Here is a 22181-nt window from a genome sequence, read left to right as displayed (position 1 = left end):
TTGGATTAGTGAAGAAGTAAAGTAAACTTCAAGAGAGAAACAGATGCGAGAGAAAGCAAAATCGTTACACCTTTACCATAATTTTTAACCAAATTTGACTTTTATACAAAAGGATCTTTAACCTTTTCTTTGTTACGTAAGATCAAACAATCAACTTTAGACGTTCATGAAAAAGGCTAAAAATACTTGTTATATTTTTTGTACTAAGATATGTAAATATGTCTATTACTTATTTTAACACCAAAGCAAACATATCACATGCACTGAATAAATGAAAATGGATACTGCAGATATTTTATTTAAACACAGATTCTCAAATCGCTCCTCTCCGACCAATCCACGTTTTCTGGCATCTTCGTGTCTCCACTTTCATCTAGCCATATGTAAATAATTTCATAGTAGAGCTGTTTATATTTTGAAATGCTTCCACTGGTTGAGGAACATTGTCATTATACAACTCGTGTTTAACTCAAATAAACACTGAACATTCTACTTTTGAACATGTTTCATGTTACGAAATTTCATTAGGAAAGTTCTTGTTTTGAGTTATAAGATTAAAGTATTTATACAATAAGTCCCAACAAATCGAATGCCGAAAGAATTAAAAGTATTAACTTCAAGGGGTCCATGTCCCCGTGACTCTGCTTCTTATCAACCCACGCGTTACTCAGGGAGCGTGAATAAGACGGGGCAAAGAGTAAAAATATCGTAAGAGTGTGCGTGTCTTCCACAATTAAAACGGCGGGTGAAGTTCTGTGAATACTGGTGTCGGTGAAGAGACAACTGGATTCGGCGGACCGACGAAGTGTCAGGATTCAGTTAGATCTTTTAGTACTTTGTGATACGAGGCGAGATCGGTGGATATTTCTATTTTATTCCATTTTTTAATCTCTGAAGAATATAAAAACCATGTTAATTCTTTTATATAAACCTTAATAAATTGTTAGTGGTGTGTGTATTGTTTCTTTTGTAACACTCTAGTTTGTATTGTATAGTCACAGTATTTTCACTTAATCAGTGTGTATATTCACCAAAAGATTTAGATCATCGATATAAGATTGTAGGTATTAAGTTGTGTTGAACTTCATACAACTTATATTTGATCACTCAATTGAATTTATTGATCACTTTGGTCCAAAGAACCCCCCAATTACCAACAAAACAAATGTATAAAAAATATTCAGGACAGTTGAGACTGAGATTGGTTCGAACCAACAACCGATATTGTATTCAAAGATATCCCAAGAGGATCACCACCTTCCTCTTCCAATACCACCAACAAGTTTCCAGATGGTTTCAGAAACGCTCTTGGAATATGATATCTGCATCAATCGAAATCATATCCAACAAAAAAAGATGTTCAGTTAAAATTTAAATTATTCAAAATGTGTAAGTGGTTACTGATTTAAAGGACCTGTGACACTTACATAGATTGAGAAGGATGGCCAGAAGGAGTGAGAAAGGAAACCCAATAACGACCAATGCTTTCACCATTCACCCACATTTCTCCTTTACCCATACTCTCCATGTTAAGCCCCACCGGCCCATCTCCACTCGGCGCATCAAACATCGTCTGCATATAAAATAATTTTACATATTTGTCACACACTCACCCACACGTATTGATAAAATTATAGTATTTTACAAGTATATACTACTGTATATAGGCATACCTTGTACCAAGCGAGAGGGTGATTCTTTATGAGTCCAGCGTTATTGTTGCTCCACTTCACTCTCTTTAGATTCCTCCATTGATGTAACCTAACCTTTTCCCCAAGCAAACCCACCTTCACAAAACATACATGTTAGGTTATGTATCAACACAAACACATTCCTCAATCAGACTCATGACCATAGACGGTTTTGTTATTTTACCGAGTAACCCCACTGAGATCTACTCAGATCGATGGTCTTTGTCCCGTCGCAGCTAATTTGAGCTTTGGTTAGTCCATAAGATTTGCTCTCCATGTAAGCTCCAGAGTCCTTTTTATTTATATGATATGATGAGGAAAACGTGTTATGATATCTCTATGTAATAAAAAGAAAGATTAAACCGGGTTTTGGTTAAAGCAAATGCCGTACCGGTAGACCAACCATGCCGCTGAGGATTGAAATGTTGTTTTGTCCATTGATTAAGCTAACTGGAACTTGGAGTTTAACCGCCCTTATGTCTCTGCTTCCATGGCCAGATCCTGCAAAAAGAACACACGTCCAGCTTATTTATATATATACAATTTTAACACATTAATAACCAAAATATATATTAACATATATCGTCCAAGTCAATTTTAAATCAAAGTTTGTAAACACATTCCCCTTCCCGCTTTCAATAGTTAAGTACCTGCTAGTGCATTGTTGACGAACACATGAACAACATGTCCTGATGACTCGATGAAGAGAGACGGCTTCGTGCAGGTTGAATCCCGCTTAAACCTTAAATTCCATGACCCAAAACTGTGTTAGAAATGAGAAAATGAACATTAGAAATGTAAATGAGAAGTAAGTATTTTATATTTACCTTAAAGTGTACCAAAGATAATCAGTTTTGTCCTTAGTCAACTTAGTATGTTCCAACAAAGTATTTGCCCTCAAAGATGTGCCTGAGAAGGTTGGGATCGTTTCTCTAAACACTTCCCATTTGTCTGGAACGTTGAACGTATGAACCGGCGTTGTAACTCTCATGTTCTTGGGCACATTCACCTTTAATCGATAATCATTGTCAAGCCGGTATATATGCTTAGTTAGCCGTTAATTACCACTAGTATATAATATCTGAAACTTGTCAAATAAGGAATATAAAGATATACCTTTGCTGTTTCATAGATTAGGGTTTTACAATTCTGAAGGATGCCAATTGACTTGGGGCGCAAGCTATACGCATTATTTCTGAACTGTATTTGAATGACTTTTCTCCCGTCGTTGTTCACCAGAAACGCGACGCATCCACTTCTTGCATCTTCAAAGACATAAGCTTGTTGCATTGGTCCCAAGGAGAGAATAGTTTGCTTCCCATGAAGCAGAGGATTCGCGGTTGATTTTATAGCAGCGTGAAGCTCCTTCAAATGACCGTACTTTGGCTGCCTCAAAAGACCTTCAAACACAAAGCAAGATCAGAATAAGGTTATCGATTTGCAAAGAACCGGTTTAAGAGCTTTAGATCGAACCGTATTCATCAAGAGGAGCTTGATCATAGTATCCTGTGATGAAATATGAAGATGAAGTCCTTCCAAAGTTTGTTCCACCGTGGTACTGTTTAAAATTAGGGTTGGTGAATGATGAGTTCTTGATGATCATATCGAGAATAAAGATCAAAATTTTATATTACCATGTAGTAGTTGATGAAGCTTCCGTTTTTCGCAACGAAAAGAGCTGCGTGGTAAGCAATATCCTCAGCAGATCTAATATAAGGTGGTGCTCCATAAACCTGAAAGCTGTTTTCATAACAAATAAAGGAGAAAAAGAGTTAACTTTTGAACAAGAAACAAGTTGAAATAGACAACGAAGTAAACCCTTACAAAGATGTCCAATCCTCAGTCCACATTTTCGGTTTATTGGGTGAGTTTGGTCCTGGAAATGTCTCGCCGCATCTCATTCCGTTGCACGTGTTGATCTACAGGTTGAGATCATAAACATCGTAAAGAAACAACAAATTAAACATTGCTCTTAGATAAGTAAACGGTACTAGGGTAAGGGTACCAACCACTGGATCAGGAGCATCAGGCTGCTTGCACATGATCCATGGCACTCCGGTCTGGAGCCCTACAGCCATTTTAGCTGCCCACTTGACGTACGATGCTCCTTTCTCACGAAAAGCCGCCTGCACGTTTCCGTACTCGTTCTCGATCTATACGATTTAAACCACAGTCCACAAGAATGTTAGATTCGGGTTAATTATGGGCTTCCAACTTAAAACCAATTGGCAATTAGTGGATTGGCCCTAACCCTTTATATAGTAGTAGATTAATTCTTATATATCCGATGTGAGATGTTTCTCATCAATACCCTCCCTCAGGCTCAGACATCTAGGTCTGAAGCGTGGACAATGTGGGAATAACATCCACAGAGGGCCCAACATCAGTATAGTAGTAGTAATTGTAGTAAATTAGGTCAAAGGATCTTATCGCTCTAATACCATTTTAGATTCGGATTTATTATGGGTTTCCAATTCAAAACCAATTGGCAATTAGTGGATTGACCCTAACCTTTTATACATTACTTAATGTCCCATTGATTTTCCAATGTGGGCTCTGATACGATGTTAGATTTGGGTTTATTATGAGCTTCCAACTCAAAACCAATTGGCAATTAGTGGATTGACCCAAGTCCCTTATATATTACTCAAGTCTCTTTCATATATCCGATGTGGGATTTTCTCTCCAATACTCTCCCTCGAGATAATGGTGCGTATAACCATTAATCTCACAGAATCCATCATACCCCCTCCGAAATCATGCTTTATTTTCTAGCGATCTCGGCGGAACTGCCTTCTATGGGCCATCAGCTAATGGGATGATCGGGCTACTGTCCGGGCCGGATTAATGGGTCAGGGTATTGGGCCCGCTCTGATACCATGATAAGTTTTCTGGGCTTCCAATTTAAAACCAATTGGCAATTAGTGGATTGGCTCTAACCCTTTATATAGTAGTAGATTAATTCTTATATATCTGATGTGAAATGTTTCTCATCAATAAAGAACCCAAACAAACATCATAATTAGAAGCTGAGGACATGTCTAGATCTTATATTTAAGTGGTCTAAGTTTTTTTTTTTTTTTTGTCATCATGGTCTCTAAGATTTAAATGTTTATAAACATCTTTACGTTAATTTTCGTTAATTCTTTTGACAATTTAGGAGTCATGGTACAAATGTATAATAGTTCTTTAAAATTTAAAATTTGGAACCTAAAACGAGTATATCATCCAACTTTGCTTAGAACAGACCAGTACCATGAATTCGTGCTCTCTATCATACAAATCAAAACAAGTTCTAATTAATTCAAAGTCAGGTCCAAGATATGGTAAGTCATACCAGCTTTAACCGGATTTCTAATTTTCTCTATTTACATAGAAGAGAGCGCAGCAACTCCCCCAGTAATTAGGAACCGGACTAGCTGAGGAACCATGAAGCGGCTCATAACACTGGTTTAAAAGTCATTTGGTCATGATTGGGTTGCATTTCTAAGCATTTGTTCGTTTTAGCTAATTAATCCTACTTGACATTGAGATGAACAATAACGAAGATAAGTACCTGAGAAAGAATGATCGGACCTCCTTGAGACGCATATAAGCCTTCCGATTTCAACAAATTTACGATCTTACTCGTGAATCTTCTCATGTGGAACTTGAATGGTTCGTTGTCGGTTCGGTATACCATACCGGGTACATCCCGTAACCAAAATGGCAATCCCCTGATTAACCAAACGGGTTGTCAAAATTATTAAACAAAATTTTCAATGTTACAAACTAAAAAAAATGTTTGAATATATTAGTACCCGTAATTCCATTCAGCTTCGATGAAGGGTCCAATACGTAGGCAGACATAGAGACCTTGCGATCTAATTTCTTTAATAAACTTCACCAAATCGTTTCTTCCGTTAAAATCATACTGCATTGTTCATTATTATTGCAATTAACTATGTTATTTTTATCACATAAAAAGGTAACGAATCTTAAAATTCACTGAGAGCAATTAAATAAATGGATAGACCTGTCCAAGCTTAGGCTCATGGAGGTTCCAGAAAACGTACGTATCAATCACCTCGATGCCTCCTTCCTTTGTCTTCTTTATCAGAGACGGCCACATCTGCAAACAAAGAGGATAATTTTATTAATTAACATACTTTAAATAACGGATTATCCAACTAATTAACATGTTAATACATTTTGCAAAGAAAATGAGATTGGCTGTCTTTGGATCCCCATTGATTAAAGAATTTAAATGACATAAGATTTGTTCACGTGATTTGTGTTAAAGTTGTCAAAGACCAAATGATAGTAAGGTGCAGAATCAATGATCATCACATGCTTTTTAATACTAAAATATTGTTATGTAAGTTGACAACAAAAACATTATTGTTATGTTTGGACATTTTGACCTTTTATTTGATATGATTAATTATTCTCTTACTTTATTTATGGAAACCATGAGAAGAACATTAAATGGAGCACATTGAACGGATCTGTGTCTAATTAGTTTCAGATTATGAATGAATTAATACGCAATCTATTGTATCTGTGTATACTACATTACTACTACACTGGTAGCTCTGGAAGTACAAAAAGAGTCAAAGAAGTAGAGACACTGACAAGAAGTTAGGAGGAATCTATAAAAAGAACGGAAACTGTGTCGTTTTGAGACCCGTGACATTTATTTTCAGTAAAGTTTAGTCAAGGAATAAAAAAATGTTGTGTTAGATGAAATCTCTGTCTTAATCTTGATAGTGAGACTAAAAAAACTTGTGAACTGAACCATACAAAAAAATATATGATTAAAATTTATTTGACAGAATTTTTTTTCCTCCATACAGAGTACATCTTATTTTCAATATTTTAAATTTATTTATGTATATTATATATAACCGCTAAAAAGCAAAAATAATAATCACGTACACGGCAAAACATTTGTGATGCGTGTATATTGGTGTTGTGCGTAAAATTGGTTCCCACTAGATATTAGTTCCATACTCAATTATGAAACCAAATTACCAAATATGTAAATATTTCTTAATTTCCTCAAAAAGTTAATTTCTTTTCAAGGAAAAAAAGAAGAAGAGTTCCTTGTTTATTTCGCCGAAAATGAGTCTCTTTTTTTTTTCTTTTTAAAAAAGACGAAAATAAGTCTCACGCAACACAAAGTACATGAAAACCGAAAACAACTTAACAAATGTAAAGGAACCCGTGAAAGAAAATTCAGTTACAAAGTTTTGATATATATACAGAGAAGCCATTATTATATATATATAGGTTTATAAAATAGGACAATCAGATAAAACAATCATTTCGTATGAGCAATATTTTTTGGTGAAATTTATATATATTTATAGTAAAATATTTAGCAATATTTTTTTTCAAGATATATGTTAGCAATTCAAGCAACCTAGTTCGCATATAATTTGAGATATTTTAAAAACTCTTTCATATATATCCAGAAATTAAATGTTCGATTAATAAACTTGATAGCAAAGTTTTGTCATATTACATCAATTGGTCCAACCATTAGTTTCTTAACGACCAACCATTCTCTTCTGTTTTACATTTGCCAAAAACATTATATGCATATATCACATTACCACATTTGAATATATGTATACACAGTTATTATCATATGAACATTCATATACATATGATGAAAAATATTTACCTCGGGTGTGCTGCGAGGATAATGAATTGAACCGGAGAAGAGAAGTTTCCTCTGCCCATCGATAATCAAAGAACGTCCATCGTACGTTACTCCCTTCTCTGCCGTAGCACCGCCGGCGCCAGCTGCGGAGAGAACAAGAACCATAGCCAGAATAATCCAACACGACCCGCACCGACCCGACACCATCCTCTTTCTCGTTTCTCTTCTGCTTCCTCTGATGTTTGTATTACTGTTCGAACATGTGTGTGTGTGTGTGTGAGTATATATACACATCAAGCATGTGGGTACACGTTTTGGCTCATTATATAAATCCAAGAACAGTTTATGATTAGAATACAAGTGTAACTATAATATGCAAGCGTTGAATAAAGATGAGATTTGAGATTTGGGAGCTGTATATATGTATATATAGTATGTGTACAAATCGACTGGACTGAAATAATTGGGAAAGTTATGGAGCATCTCGTAAGATTATATAAGCCTGGAAAACTGCAATATGCTTTTCGCCTTTGTCTTACGATTCTAACAACATATTACTAATGTGCCCTTCTAATTAGACTAGTGTTTTTTGTTCCTTTGTTAAATGCAGGATGGTAACATGCTAACATATCAACCACACTAGTACAAACCACCAATCTATATATGTGTAACCGAAAGACTAGCTATATTTATATAGACTATTCAAGTAACTAAATTAAATTACCTTATAAATAAACAAAAATAATCTCATAAAGCATCCAAACAGTTTGATGTATTTATTGACTATTGAGAGACAAATGAAGATCATAACAGTGGTACTAATTGCCTAGGTGATACTTTTGAGTCATTATGTGAGCCAAAGGAAAAAAAATGTGATTGGAAAGTGATTAGTGACTAGCTATTAGTAGTGATGACAAAAAAAAGATTAGAAGTAAGGGGAGGGTTATTTCGTCAATACCATAATTCTGGGAAAAAGCTGAAACCCAGATAAATGATTCGTGGGTTTAGCGTATACGACACAGAAATTGGAACTTGGAAGTCAGGACTTGCACCAGCACAGCCTTTACGTAATGATAAAAGGGCTTTAAATGGGTCTCAAGTTTTTCGTAAGGCCCATATATTAAAAAGGTAAAAATTATAGAAAGAAATATTACATCCTACTATATAAAAGGAACTAAATTCAAGGCTTTTGAGACTATCCACCCCAGCCAAAATATTCTCATCCAAAAAGAATTAAAAATAAATGTCATTTAGAAGATAATTAACTAATATAAAACTTTTGATATTTCTAAAAATTTCAAATTTGTAACTGCTAATTTATTAATAGAATCATATATCTATATTGAATTATGTTCTATTTTTAATCGTTACTTTAAGAGTAAATAAATTATTAATTTATAATATATATATATATATAGTTTATAACTTTATATTGTAGTTATAAATAAAGAGAAAATAACCGGGAAAGGTGAAGAAGCTCATATAAAATTATGTAATTAAAATGGTAAAATGGTGAATATGATGAAGTGAATCTAAGAAAATTTGTTGTACAAATTATGGTGATTTCTTCGTCCACTATAATGATTTAAAATAATATATATATTCATATAAATAATCCTACTATATAAAAGGAACTAAATTCAAGGCTTTTGAGACTATCCACCTCAGCCAAAATATTCTCATCCAAAAAGAATTAAAAATAAATGTCATTTAGAAGATAATTAACTAATATAAAACTTTTGATATTTCTAAAAATTTCAAATTTGTAACTGCTAATTTATTAATAGAATCATATATCTATATTGAATTATGTTCTATTTTTAATCGTTACTTTAAGAGTAAATAAATTATTAATTTATAATATATATATATATATATATATATAGTTTATAACTTTATATTGTAGTTATAAATAAAGAGAAAATAACCGGGAAAGGTGAAGAAGCTCATATAAAATTATGTAATTAAAATGGTAAAATGGTGAATATGATGAAGTGAATCTAAGAAAATTTGTTGTACAAATTATGGTGATTTCTTCGTCCACTATAATGATTTAAAATAATATATATATTCATATAAATAAGTCAATATTTGTTGTTTTTTTTTGTAAGATGTTAAGATTATCATTTTCTGAAAGGTTACACTGATCCAAAGAGATTAGTTTGTGGAGCTAACCAAACGAGGATTATAGTGTTTACTTTGGAAAAAGTAATAGGTTGAACGATAGATGGCGTGCGTGTTTTTTCACATGGAAATCTGCACATATATTAAAATTGTAAGATTTGAATCATAGAGAAAATATAGTGTATATGACTGAAGTTGATTCATTCCGAAACTAAAGATGGCTAAAATTCTTCTTTGTCAAAATACATAGATGTGAATCTTATATGAATAGAGTTCTCAATTTCTTATAGCAGTGTAATAAATTCCGTGTGTAAAAGAAAAAAAATGTTATATAAGTGAAAACAAAAATTATGATTTTTTTCTTGTGCCTATAAGCTCTTCGCAATTTGAAGAAGAAAGAACATATTGTGTGAAAATCTTTGGCTCGGTCAAATTTTATCGAGTTGTTTATAAAACTGTTGTTATATGATTCATGTAAATTTTCAGTGTTGATTTAAAAGCCCAAGAAAACCCATCTATACTGACTTTTTGATTTTTTTCTGTGATTTAAATTTAAAAAAGATAAAACTTTCGATAAGTTATGTAAACTCAGAACAAGTATTTAACTTTAGAAAACATTTACATGTTTCAAACTTATAATATATACATATATAATGTTTAAAATTATGTATATAAAACCTGTATAAAATGTGCTTAAATATGTTTCTCTTCTTTAATGTGTTAATTGTACTATATATAACATTATTTTAAAATTTCAAAAAGTTTATGTCACATACAAAAACCATCAATAAAAAATATAATTCTCCATCTACAACCAGAAAAAAGAAAAACTATAAACATATAAATTTAAATTAAGAAAAACTAACATTGGAAAAACAAAAAAGTAATGTAAAAGAAACAAACCGACAAATAATATTATAAATAAAATAAATTTATAAGACACAATCCGCGCGAAGCGCGGAAAAAATCTCTAGTTTTAGGTAATAAGGGATTCATTGAAATTGCCTATGTCTATATAAAGCAAGTATTTTTTTTTAATTTGTGTATTTATTTTGTTTAATTCAAGTATATATAGTAGAAGTGAATCTATAAGAGTAAGCAAAAATTTATATAAAATAAATTATGAAGTAAAAATAAAAGAAAACATAGACAATTGAATTATTGTTTTCATAAAATAAATTATAAATATAAAATAAAATGAAATATAAGCAATAGACTAATAAAATATGAAAGAAACAAAATATAAGGAAGCCAAATAAAAAAAACTGAGAAAACCACAACTACTCTGAAAAATGTCTATAAAACTCTTTGTTTGCAATCCTATTTACCCGTGATCGTTTAGACCATAATACATTTAACATAAATAAGATTGTTGAAACTTAAATTAAAATCGATGAGAACCATTTCAATGGTTAGTCCACCAGCAGCAGAGTATTGCTTCCACAATCGAGCAATACTCACCCTCACCCTCGACATTGTCTTAAAGGTTCCAAATTGGCAACAAAGTTAAAGCCCGCCATGAGTGAGAGTCGATGTTCGTAAAGTTGTTTGCGAGAATTTTTTGGTAACGATGTTTTGAGATGCAGAATTTGGTGAGGAGATGTTATAATCGGCCACATATTTATATACCGGAGAGTCTGGGTCTAGGGTTTTCTATTTTTATTTGAAATCGCCATAAATATAAGTAATATTAACTAATTAATAAAGAATAAAGTACTCTTCGATTCTATTTCGAAACTTGCCTTATCACTCTATTTGCAAATTGATCTTTCAAAATCAGAAAAAGTTATATTCTTATTTTTAATATAAAGAAAGAAATACCTTTGGGGATTGATTGAAAAAATCAATCAATCTCAAATCAATAATCAATTCCGATTATAAAAGTTCTCATTTTCCGTCGCAAACATTGTTTAGAAATTTGAGGTCAACTCCTATAACATGGTATATTGAGAGGAAAAAAATATATTCGGTAATTACACTTTAACAAAGGAAGCCTTTGTTTGAAAACCAAATTTACATTTACGTTTGAAATATTGTATCATAAATTCACCTAATTTGTTTTTAATCACGCCAAAAAGATTGCAATCACGTTATATAATTTGAAAGATTACCTTTTTCTTAGGATTCGTGTAACAACAATATCATAAATTCACGAAGTAAAATTTACTTGTATATCAAACAAAAAATATTGCATTGAAGTCGTGTAACAATAATTCCACTTTACTAGGTGATAACCCGCGTCTTGCGCAGGGTGAAATACCTAAAAGATTACATGTTTGAAAAATAAAATTGATGAGTGTCCTGTATATATGAGAACATGGTACAAAATTAATAAAGCATAGACCAAATGACGTATAGTATGTTGATGTTTTTATTTTACTACTAGGTCCGTGTCCGCGCTACGCGCGGATAATGTGGTTATGTTATTTTCTTTTTAAATTTATATAATATATGATATCATTTGATAAATTTGTTCTAAAGAATTTACAAAGTTTTGAGCTTGGATAGTAGGTATAGATCCGGTTGTACCTTTATTAATGGTTTGTTGATGATTTCCTTTGGCCAAAGTTATATTTACAACACATCATTCATGTAAGTTCAATATCTGCACAAAATTTTGGAAGCGAATTTTTTTGAATATATCAAAAGAGAATGAGAAATAGATCATACATACTGATCTGAAGTGGTTTGTGATTTTAATTTTCAAAAGCAAAAAAAATATCATAAGAAAGCATGCAAACAATATAACTTTAGAAATAGCATTTCGTATGAGACTAACACAATAAAAACCTAAAAATCCTTTAGCTTCATTCTAAACCTAACGATCAAGCATTTTATTATATTTTTTTTAAAGTTAAAAGTAATACACATGAAGGTATGTCCGTTTGTCGAGTGTAGACGATTGTATCATGGAATATCTTATAGACATAAATGGAAAATTGTGAGATGATGGTTCGAGATGGCCCTGATCTGTTAACAAATATGAGTTTAGTTAAATTTGCAACAGAGTGGTTGTATGCTGGTTAGTGATGTTCACTTTTCTTTTTAGTAGTGAATATGCGATTGCATGTTTTATAGATTCATGATAACCTTATTTACTGTGTTTTGTTTATGGGCTATATAGCTGTGTTTTACCTTGTTTGTAGAACCACTGCCTGTACGATTTTATGCATGCGGAGGTGAGTTTTGGCTTGCCTCACTCATGATGGATCTCCAATGCATTCTCTATTCGTGGCTTGTTTGTCCCAAAAAGAAGATATTTCGGTAGTATAGATGGTGGATCTGTTAATTTCTCTGGCCCTTATCTTATGGTTAGTGTCTAGATTTAGATGTTAATGCTCATGTTTTGGTGAGCTATGACAAAGAAATGTGTTCCTATAATTGATATGATTCTAAATATAGTTTAATCAAATTATAACAATGATAGTAATTAAGCACGTTTTTGATTGGTCAAAATTTTAAAATATCTGTTTACCTTATTTTTAACAAAAAAACGTAATATGTCAACATAATTTTTATTACGCTGGCTTGAAATTTTTGGTTGCCATTTCTTGGATACTATTACATTGATTGATATCCTATCCATGGGTTGCATATATTTTATTGTTTTTCAGTTCATAGTAATGTATGGTGTGTATATCTGGTGAGTGTATATATGTTGGATCGTTCTGGTATTTGAGTTTTCATGTTAAAACGATATACTTGGGTTCATATGACTATTTTTTTTTGTAATTAACTGTTTCAATTTGCATATATATAATGTAATGTATGTTTTCGTTGTTTACTTTTCCGTAAAGATTTATTTTTGGATCATAGGCATATTAGTACGGATTTTTAACTATATTTTTTTTGTGACCTACCTTTTTTCATAAACCTTTTTGTAAATTATAAAAATAATAGGTATGCATATTTTTTTTCCTTTCAAATGTCGTTTTGATCCCCAAAATACTTAGGAACAAAAGTCTTCATCCATGATTTCCTATAACCTTAGTTTCATGAGATTTACTCATTAATTATATGCCTCATTAGAAACTGAAGCTTACCACAGATGGCTTTGCCGATTGATTATATAAAGAAGAGTACATGAACTGAAAATAATGACTGAAAATCATATAAATGTAACATATATGTTCATTTGTGCGCGTGTAAGTCTTGTCTAAAAAAGTAACATGCAACTGTTTTTATTCCCATTTTTAATTGTTTTTTTCTAAAACATAGATTGGTTATAAGTTATAACCCATGTTCAAAAAGGCGAGTAGCCGTTGTTGTGGCCGGAAATTTGTGCGAGGATGGATTTTAAAACTCATGTCTTGTTGATTTTTCAATTCATCTCAAATTTCAATATGATATAATAAAGTAAAGTGTGGAGAACTTGTCCTCATAAGCTTGTGTTTGCGTTGTATGATCACAGAATTTGATTTTCTCACATAATAGTCTTGATGACTGATGTTGCTTAATCATAGCTCATGCCTCCAACAAAGTATGTGCTCTCTATGTGAATTCAATACTGCTTGCATTTGAAAAAAAAACAGAATATGTTGTTATATGATGTTATCGGCCTTAAGTCAGTGTGTAAGAACATATACTCTCTGCTTCTGAATTTTTGAATATAAGGAGACTGAATACTCTAAAATATTTAGTATATAGACACAGGAGAGGTCCTGAGATGTAAATCAGAAAATATACTTGCTTGAAATTACTTTGTTTAAGAACTCTGATCCTAAATTTTACTCTATATAAGGGGAGTCTCGAATCTAAACGCTTAGTGTATCAAACAAAATCTCTTTTAATATTTTTCTTTTGTCCACCACCAAAGAAAACTCTGTTAATCACAACCCCTCCAGCATCGACAAATAATCGAGGAGGTGAAAATCATTTTATAGTTACTTCCCTTATGAGACCTCAAATGTTCAATCACAACCTTCTTAGACTATTGCGGTCTCCTCATTTACCCAACCACCCACTTTTCAATTGATCTTCATCTTCTTCCTTAGCCTTCTAGCCATCACTCTTGTCTTTAACAACCACAACCACAACCGACTAAGCTGCAACAGATGAATTTTTTTTTTTTTAAACAATCACTCTGCAAAGCTGAATCTGATACAAACAAATCGACCTTTAAAGATTATTCACAGAAATAATGCTAATGAGAAGACCAAATAAAATCTCAACTCAAGAGCAAAGGGCTTCTTTACCTTTAAAAATTCCTGAAGAGCATTAGTTTAGATGAAACTTGAGTTCAAGCTCTTGGTTCCCTCAGCTGTGGCCAATGCTCCAGCTTCCTCACTGATAAGATCCAATATTTCTTCCAGCGTCTCTTCTCCATCCAAAAGCTCTAAATCAAGATTTTTAAACAATCAGGTTGAGGAAACCATGCATTACAAAGCAGGGGAGGTCGTGTAAACTTACCGTTCTCCCATCTCCCATGAGAAGAACCTTCTCACAAAGAAAAACCTTCTCTCTCTCTCTCTCTCTCTGATGGACCATAAGTCCACAAAAACACAGATTTCTACGAATAAACCAATCACAAGTTCTTGTTTCCATGTTTCATGTTATAAAAAAAAAAAAATTCTCAGTGGTATTGAATGAAAGAGTTATAAAAGAAACAAAGAAGTAGTTGGTGTACCGGTGTTAGCTTCCGTGCTGCGTTCCTGTCCGTGTGAGCCTGTTCACGTTTGGCTGCTGCTGTGCGGATCTCCTTCTCAAGCTTGGTTGGGTCTTGCGTTGCTTCAGACCCAAGAACCTTCATCAGATTGCTCATTTTCACCTTTGCTTTTGGTGGTTCAAGCAACCCTTGTCTGATCATCTCCTGTTTCTCCTTTTCTTATGCCAGACGCCTCTGGGTTCGAAGTTTCTTCTGCTCCCTCTTTGTCAGTTTAAGAGGCTGGGGTGGTGGAGGCGCTGCCTCTGCAGGTGGCTCTATGGGACGGGGATGCTCTATGTAATGTGTGAGTTTTTCTGTCTTCAGATCGCTATCGGTAATGGTACCATCATCTATGTCGCCATACACGCCATTTGTGAGGACAGCTGCATCCCTGAAAGACAAACAAAACTATAAGCTAAGAAAACCCATTATGAACGTACACAGAAAACTGAGACCAAACCAGCACGGCACAAAGCCACCAGTTAACTATTTGGTCTGAATCGAAGAAAGGTAACTAAGTGGTTCACAATAATAAGATGATTCATTGTTACCATATTCTAATAGTAATCACCCTGGTGCTGATTACAGAATAATACAAACTATCAGAAGTAATAGGCGGCAAACTAATGAGCACACTAAGCCAACAGTCAAAGAGATCAACAACTCCAATTGTAAAGAAATCCAGAAAGCTTTCATTGCTTACAACTATATTTGGTTGAGAGTGATTCTTGAGAAGCTTCAGTTCCTCCTCCAGCTCCTGAATATGAGATTCAATAAGCCAACGTAGGAAAGTCATGAAGCAATCAGCTGACTGTAGAGAAAGAAAGAACCAACTAAGAACATATGATGAAAGAGATAGGGTACCACAATATTAACGAAGAAACATGTTCGTCTATTAGCAAACCTGAGTTTTTTTCTTGGAGGTGATGCAATCAGAACCTGGAAAGAACAACTAAAATCACGTTCAATCAACAGCAACAATCATTAGAGTCAAAACCAAAACAAAAAGTATAATTATGTGAATAATCAACGAAGTAAGATGATAGGTTTTACTACATATATTTAGTTTATTGATTATCAAAAACTCATAAGAGGTATAAAACGTGACGGAAAAAGGGAAAGTAAAGATTGACTTGCAGAGAATGATAACAGTTCTGAAAATCCAAAAGGGAGTCAACTAATTACATGTTTATCTGCGAGAAGCTCTTGGTATTGACATTAATGGCAATTGAACATGCAAGAGAGAATAAAAACCTAATAATCCCAATAAAGGATGAGTGGACAACCTCTTGAGAAAACGGCAAAGATGCAGATTGTTGAAAGTAAAGTAGGAAGACAAAATCAAGGTTAGCCAGAACGGAAAAGGGGAGTAAAAAATCAAGAACTGCAAAAACTTGGTTGGGGAGGTGAGGGTTCGTGTGTATGGCCCTAAATTTATAGCTAGTGGTTGATAAATATCATAAAACGTCTGGATTTGAAGGATGAAGAATCATAGAGAGGTGGAACGGAACATTGAAAAAGAGTTTAAAGATCACTGATTGATCATAAGTGGCTAAAGTAACGTGAAACTCGGAAAACTCAGAGATTAGAGAAGATGAAGTGGAAGAGTCGAGGGGGAGAGAAAGGCAAGTTTGAGACAAATAGGTTTTGGGCTGAGGATGGGCAAATTATATTTTTTACAAAGCCCAGCCAACGTGCCTTTTCTAGCTCAATCCCTTTTATATGACGTGGACGAATGCTGCTCTATGAATGGTTAATTTTTCAATCCGACGTGTACACCTTTAGAGGGCTTAGTATCCTCCTTTTAGAGCTTGATTGGTTTTCCCGCTATCACCCGCAAACGCAGCTTTTGCGATTGGTAGCGGTTGACAGCGTTTCGAAACAATCATACAAACCGCTACAAATCGCTTCAAACCGCTCCAAACCTCTTAAAATCAAAAGCTGGTTCCAGTTAGCGTTTGCGGTTGCGGGCGGTTGCGGGAGGATAATTTTTTTTTCTTTTTTTTAAAAAAACCATATAAATACAAAAATAAAAATAAAAATAAAATTTTTAAAATGGAATTATAAAAATACTAAAATATATCTATTATATTTTAATTAATATTATAAAATTTTAAAATAAAAATATTTTCTATAATTTAAAAAATTTAAAACTATAACTTTGAAAATATAATTTACATATTTATTATAATATTATAATTTTTGATATTTTTATAATTATATAAAATGTAAATATTGTTAATTTATTATTTAACCGCTGCTGTATTTGGTAGTTAACCAGTCATAAGTATCCCGCAAACGCACCAATTTCTAACCGCAGAACCAGTCGTACAAATCTCTTAAAACCGCTAGAAACCGCAACCACCCGCATCCGCAAACGCCCGCAGCCGCAACCGCAACCGCTGCGTTTGAACCAGTCAGACCCTTAGTATAGTTTAGACTAGGGATTAACCCGGGCTACACCCGGGCATTTTTATTTTTTTCTAATTTAAGTTGTTAAATTATTTATATTTAGGTTATGATATATATTTATATAAATGTTAAGATGCATGTCATAATTAAAATTTATTTTTAAATCTTAACACGTTAAATTAACATATTTTTTACTATTTAAATATTTTTTGTAATTTTGTTGGCTATCTAGTTATCATATTTAGCAAAACTATCTGTTGAGTGTTAACAAAAATGTTTTAGATATTAAATTAAACTGTTGAGTATTTTCGGATCGACCACATGCTCAACAATCAATCGATCCGTAAAAAGATGGTCGATCTCCTTGGCCAGGTAAGTACAATTTTAGCAAAAATATTTTTGATTTTCAGATATTAAGTATATAACTATTCTTTTTTAATTGTATTTTTTGATTAAATTATTGTATTATAATGTTTATGTAAATATTTTTTGTGATGTTTGAATTTGTGTTGTCCGTATACTTAACCTAGGTGATATTGATGTTTAACAATTTATTGTTTTCTGGAAATAGAAAATAATGATATATTAAAACGTATCTAATACTTGTTAAATGATAGTATAATATAAATTATATCTATTATTTGAAAATAACCATTTGTTGTTTTTTATTTTTTTTTAAAATCAGAAATTATTTTTATTTAAAAACATTATTCATATATAATATAATAGTTTAAGTTTGGAAGATTAATCTATATATATAAATTATGTATATTTTTAAAAAAATAATTTAAGATATTATATATTGAGTAACTGAGTAAAAGATGAATTTCTTATCTTGGAAATAAAATATTTATATTTTTGTCTTCATGTTATACTCACCAATCCATCATTGATATTTATAACTCAGTATGTTTTTAAAATAACTTAGTTTTAAGTAATAAACAAATTTAATAATTAAATTCATCACCTATAATGTTATATAAACTATATTTGAAAACTCTTTAAAATTATGTTTTAAGCATAATATTACTATTATTTAATTTAAGTTATTTTAAGCATAATATATGCTAAACCAACTTAAATTATATTTACAATAGGACCATCCTAAACGTGTTAATAAACCAAAAACAATACTAAACCAACATGAACCAATACCTGATTCGGCGTGGAAGGAAGTGTTTCGGGATAAATGCTTGAATGGTTATTAACTGTAATAGTTTGATCATGAAATAGTTAGTAAAGTTGATATGAGTCTGTAAAGTTGATGACAAAAAAAAAAAAAAAAAAAAAGAAATAGTTAGTATGAATATTAACAATAAAATGATGGATTAGATTAATTTAAATTTGTAAGAATACCTTTGAGTCTATGAAAAGCAATTCAATTCCCATGAATAAGTTTGGCTTTTGGAAGTTGCGGGTTTCCCAACAATGAATCCACCTAACAAAAAATTCGTTGTTATAAAAAAATCTCCTTCAAAGTCATTAAAGGTTTTTGGGACGGCAATAGTTGATGGTGGAACCATTTTTTTGCTCGAGTGCTTTGAAGTTTTCCTTGATAGTATGAGGTTGATGTTGATGGAATAATGAGTTTTGTATGGACTTTCTTGACTCCCTCTGTTTCAAAATACATGAAGTTTTAGGTTGGGACACAAATATCAAAACACTTGTTTTTTATCTAAAAGGTATCACTAAAATATAAATTAAAAATTATTCAACCAATCACAAAACATACTACAAAATATAATTGGTTACACAGTTTTTGATAAAGTTAAAAGATACCTTGAAATATGAAAACATCATCTATTTTGAAACATCAAAAACTCTCTAAAACATTATCTATTTTGAAACGGAGGGAGTACATTTTAATTTTTTTTGTTTAATGTGGTATTTTCATTTTTATATAACTTACTACCATTTTAAGATATATGTACCTTTAAGATAGATGTTTAAATCTTAATGTACTTTTTCCATTTTTTAAAAATGTTTATTTCCATTTCTTATATTTTTTATTTACGTAATATCTATATTTTATATTTTAAAATAGATATTTAAATCTTAATGTACTTTTTCCTTTTTTTTAAATTGTGTATTTACTTATATTATATATTTTACATTTTAAGATAGATGTTTAATGCTTAATGAACTTTTTCCATTTTTTTAAAAAAAATTGTGTATTTACTTATTATTATATATATAATTCATATATTATAGATTTACATATTTACTTATTATATATTTTCCTGTATATGTATTTTCATTTCTTGTACTTTTTATTTACTTAATATCTCTATTTTACTTTTTAAGATAGATGTTTAAATCTTAATGTACGTTTTCCATTTTTTTAAATTGTATATTTCTATTTGTTATACTTTCTATTTACGTAATATCTATATTTTAAATTTTAAGATATATTTTTAAATCTTAATGTAATGTTCCATTTTTTAAGTTGGGTATTTACTTATATTATATATTTAATTTTTATTTATATTGTGTATTTCTATTTCTTATACTTTCTATTTACTAATAATTTTATATTTTAAGATAGATTTACATTTTAAGATAGATGTTTAAATACTAATGTATTTTTTCTATTTTTTTAAATTGCGTATTTCTTTTTCTTATACTTTCTATTTGCGTAATATCTATATTTTATATTTTAAGATAGATGTTTAAATCTTAATATAATTTTTTCCATTGTTTTTAAGTTGTGTATTTCTTTTTCTTATACTTTCTATTTACTTCATATCTATATTTTACATTTTAAGATAGATGTTTAATATTTAATGTACTCTTTCCATTTTTTTAAAATTGTGCATTTACTTATTATTGTATATATAATTCGTATATTTATATATTTATAATATTTACTTATTATTTATTTTTCTATATATTGTGTATTTCTCTTTCTTATACTTTATATTTTATTAATATCTATTTTTTATATTTTAAGATAGATGTTTAAATATTAATGTATTTTTTCATTTTTAATGTAAAACGGCAATGTTTTAAAGAAGAACTTGGATATTAACAATAAAATGATGGATTAGATTAATTTAAATTTGTAAGAATATCTTTGAGTCTATGAAAAGCAATTCAATTCCCATGAATAAGTTTGGCTTTTGGAAGTTGCGGGTTTCCCAACAATGAATCTACCTAACAAAAAGTTCGTTGTTATAAAAAATCTCCTTCAAGTTCATTAAAGGTTTTTGGTATGGCAAGAGTTGATGGTGGAACCATTTTTTTGCTCGAGTGCTTTGAAGTTTTCCTTGATAGTGTGAGGTTGATGTTGATGGAATAATGAGTTTTGTAGAGACTTTCTTGATGTAAAACTATATATATATTTTTTTGTTTAATATGGTATTTTCATTTTTATATAATTTACTACCATTTTAAGATAGATGTACATTTTATTTAATGTACTCTTTCCATTTTTTTAAAATTGTGCATTTACTTATTATTGTATATATAATTCGTATATTTATATATTTATAATATTTACTTATTATTTATTTTTCTATAAATTGTGTATTTCTCTTTCTTATACTTTATATTTTGTTAATATCTATATTTTATATTTTAAGATATATGTTTAAATCTTAATGTATTTTTCTATTTTTAATGTAAAACGGCAATGTTTAATAGAAGAACTTGGACAAATAGTCAAATAATTATATTTATGTTTTTTCTTTTTTTATAAAATGGTAATGTTATATTATGGAGATAAGACATTTTTTTAGTGAAAAATTATAATCTTAATACTCCAATGGTAACTTCAATTCTCCATTAATACCTGAAAATCTTGTATGCTTTAAGAATCTTGCATTATTTATGGCAATTAAAAAATGAATTTATGGCATCTTTTATTTTCGTTATTTTAAGTTTTTATGTTGATTTTCAAAAAGAAAAAATAGATGATATATACGACGCTTGACAAATATCAAATGAATAACATTGAATGACACCCAGATACGTTACCTTTTTCTTACCTCCCTCTTTTGTATTTTACTGCAACTAACGTAGTCCTAAGTTTGAATAATATAAAAAAACATTGAATGACACTTAACTTTCTTATTAGAAAAATTAATGTAATTCTAAGTTTTACTAACATTGACTAACATTGAATGACACGTATCCGGTCTCCTCGACACGTGGACCAGCTGAAGTCGCCGGGTTTCTCCTTCTCGAGGCTGGGTTTGGTTTCAGGCCCATTGGTTGGCCCGTTGTTTTTTCTTGTTTACTGTCGGATTTGTAGTTCTTTGGGCTTCGGCCTTGTAATTGGGCCTGGCCCTATCTTCTTCAATATTAAAAACATTGACGGAAAAAAAAAAAGACTAACATTGAATGACACTTAACTTTCTTATTAGAAAAATTAATGTAGTTCTAAGTTTGACTAACATTTACTAACATTGAATGACACTTAACTTTCTTATTAGAAAAACTAGTTCTATGTAGGTAATTTACTGTTGAAAAATAATAATTTCCTTAAGATTATATAAATGACAATACATGCAAGAAAATTTATTTTATTTCAGTATAACACTAGATATAGATGATATATGACAATTGAACTAATATTGATAATATTATTTTTCCTATTTATTATATTATATTTTACCTCTTTAAGATGATCATTAAATATGTGAAGATTTTTAACTTCAAGTCA

The 22181-nt window shown here is 30.9% G+C and overlaps 1 protein-coding gene and 1 long non-coding RNA gene across 2 annotated transcripts; both read right to left on the bottom strand.

Annotated features, from left to right (window-relative positions):
• Positions 1-1098: 1098 nt before the first annotated feature.
• LOC106347938 (beta-galactosidase 6) lies at positions 1099-7821 on the bottom strand. Its single transcript, XM_013787568.3, has 16 exons — positions 7360-7821; positions 5707-5802; positions 5492-5604; positions 5248-5407; positions 3701-3844; positions 3516-3610; positions 3326-3431; positions 3165-3249; positions 2808-3091; positions 2519-2700; positions 2342-2433; positions 2083-2192; positions 1876-1983; positions 1674-1787; positions 1428-1573; positions 1099-1322 (listed from the first exon to the last, which is right to left on the bottom strand). The coding sequence occupies exons 1-16, from the start codon at positions 7630-7632 to the stop codon at positions 1181-1183; spliced, it is 2250 nt and encodes a 749-aa protein (XP_013643022.2). The 5' UTR covers positions 7633-7821; the 3' UTR covers positions 1099-1180.
• Positions 7822-14180: 6359 nt separating this feature from the next.
• LOC106377155 lies at positions 14181-17136 on the bottom strand. The gene is made up of 5 exons (XR_001275750.3): positions 16011-17136; positions 15810-15917; positions 14872-15497; positions 14658-14797; positions 14181-14507 (listed from the first exon to the last, which is right to left on the bottom strand). It is a non-coding gene; the product is annotated as an uncharacterized LOC106377155 (long non-coding RNA).
• Positions 17137-22181: the final 5045 nt, after the last annotated feature.

The sequence above is a fragment of the Brassica napus genome, chromosome A6 (genome assembly GCF_020379485.1).
Source record: "Brassica napus cultivar Da-Ae chromosome A6, Da-Ae, whole genome shotgun sequence".
Classification (NCBI taxonomy): domain Eukaryota; kingdom Viridiplantae; phylum Streptophyta; class Magnoliopsida; order Brassicales; family Brassicaceae; genus Brassica; species Brassica napus.
This window is presented reverse-complemented; position numbering and strand designations above follow the sequence as displayed.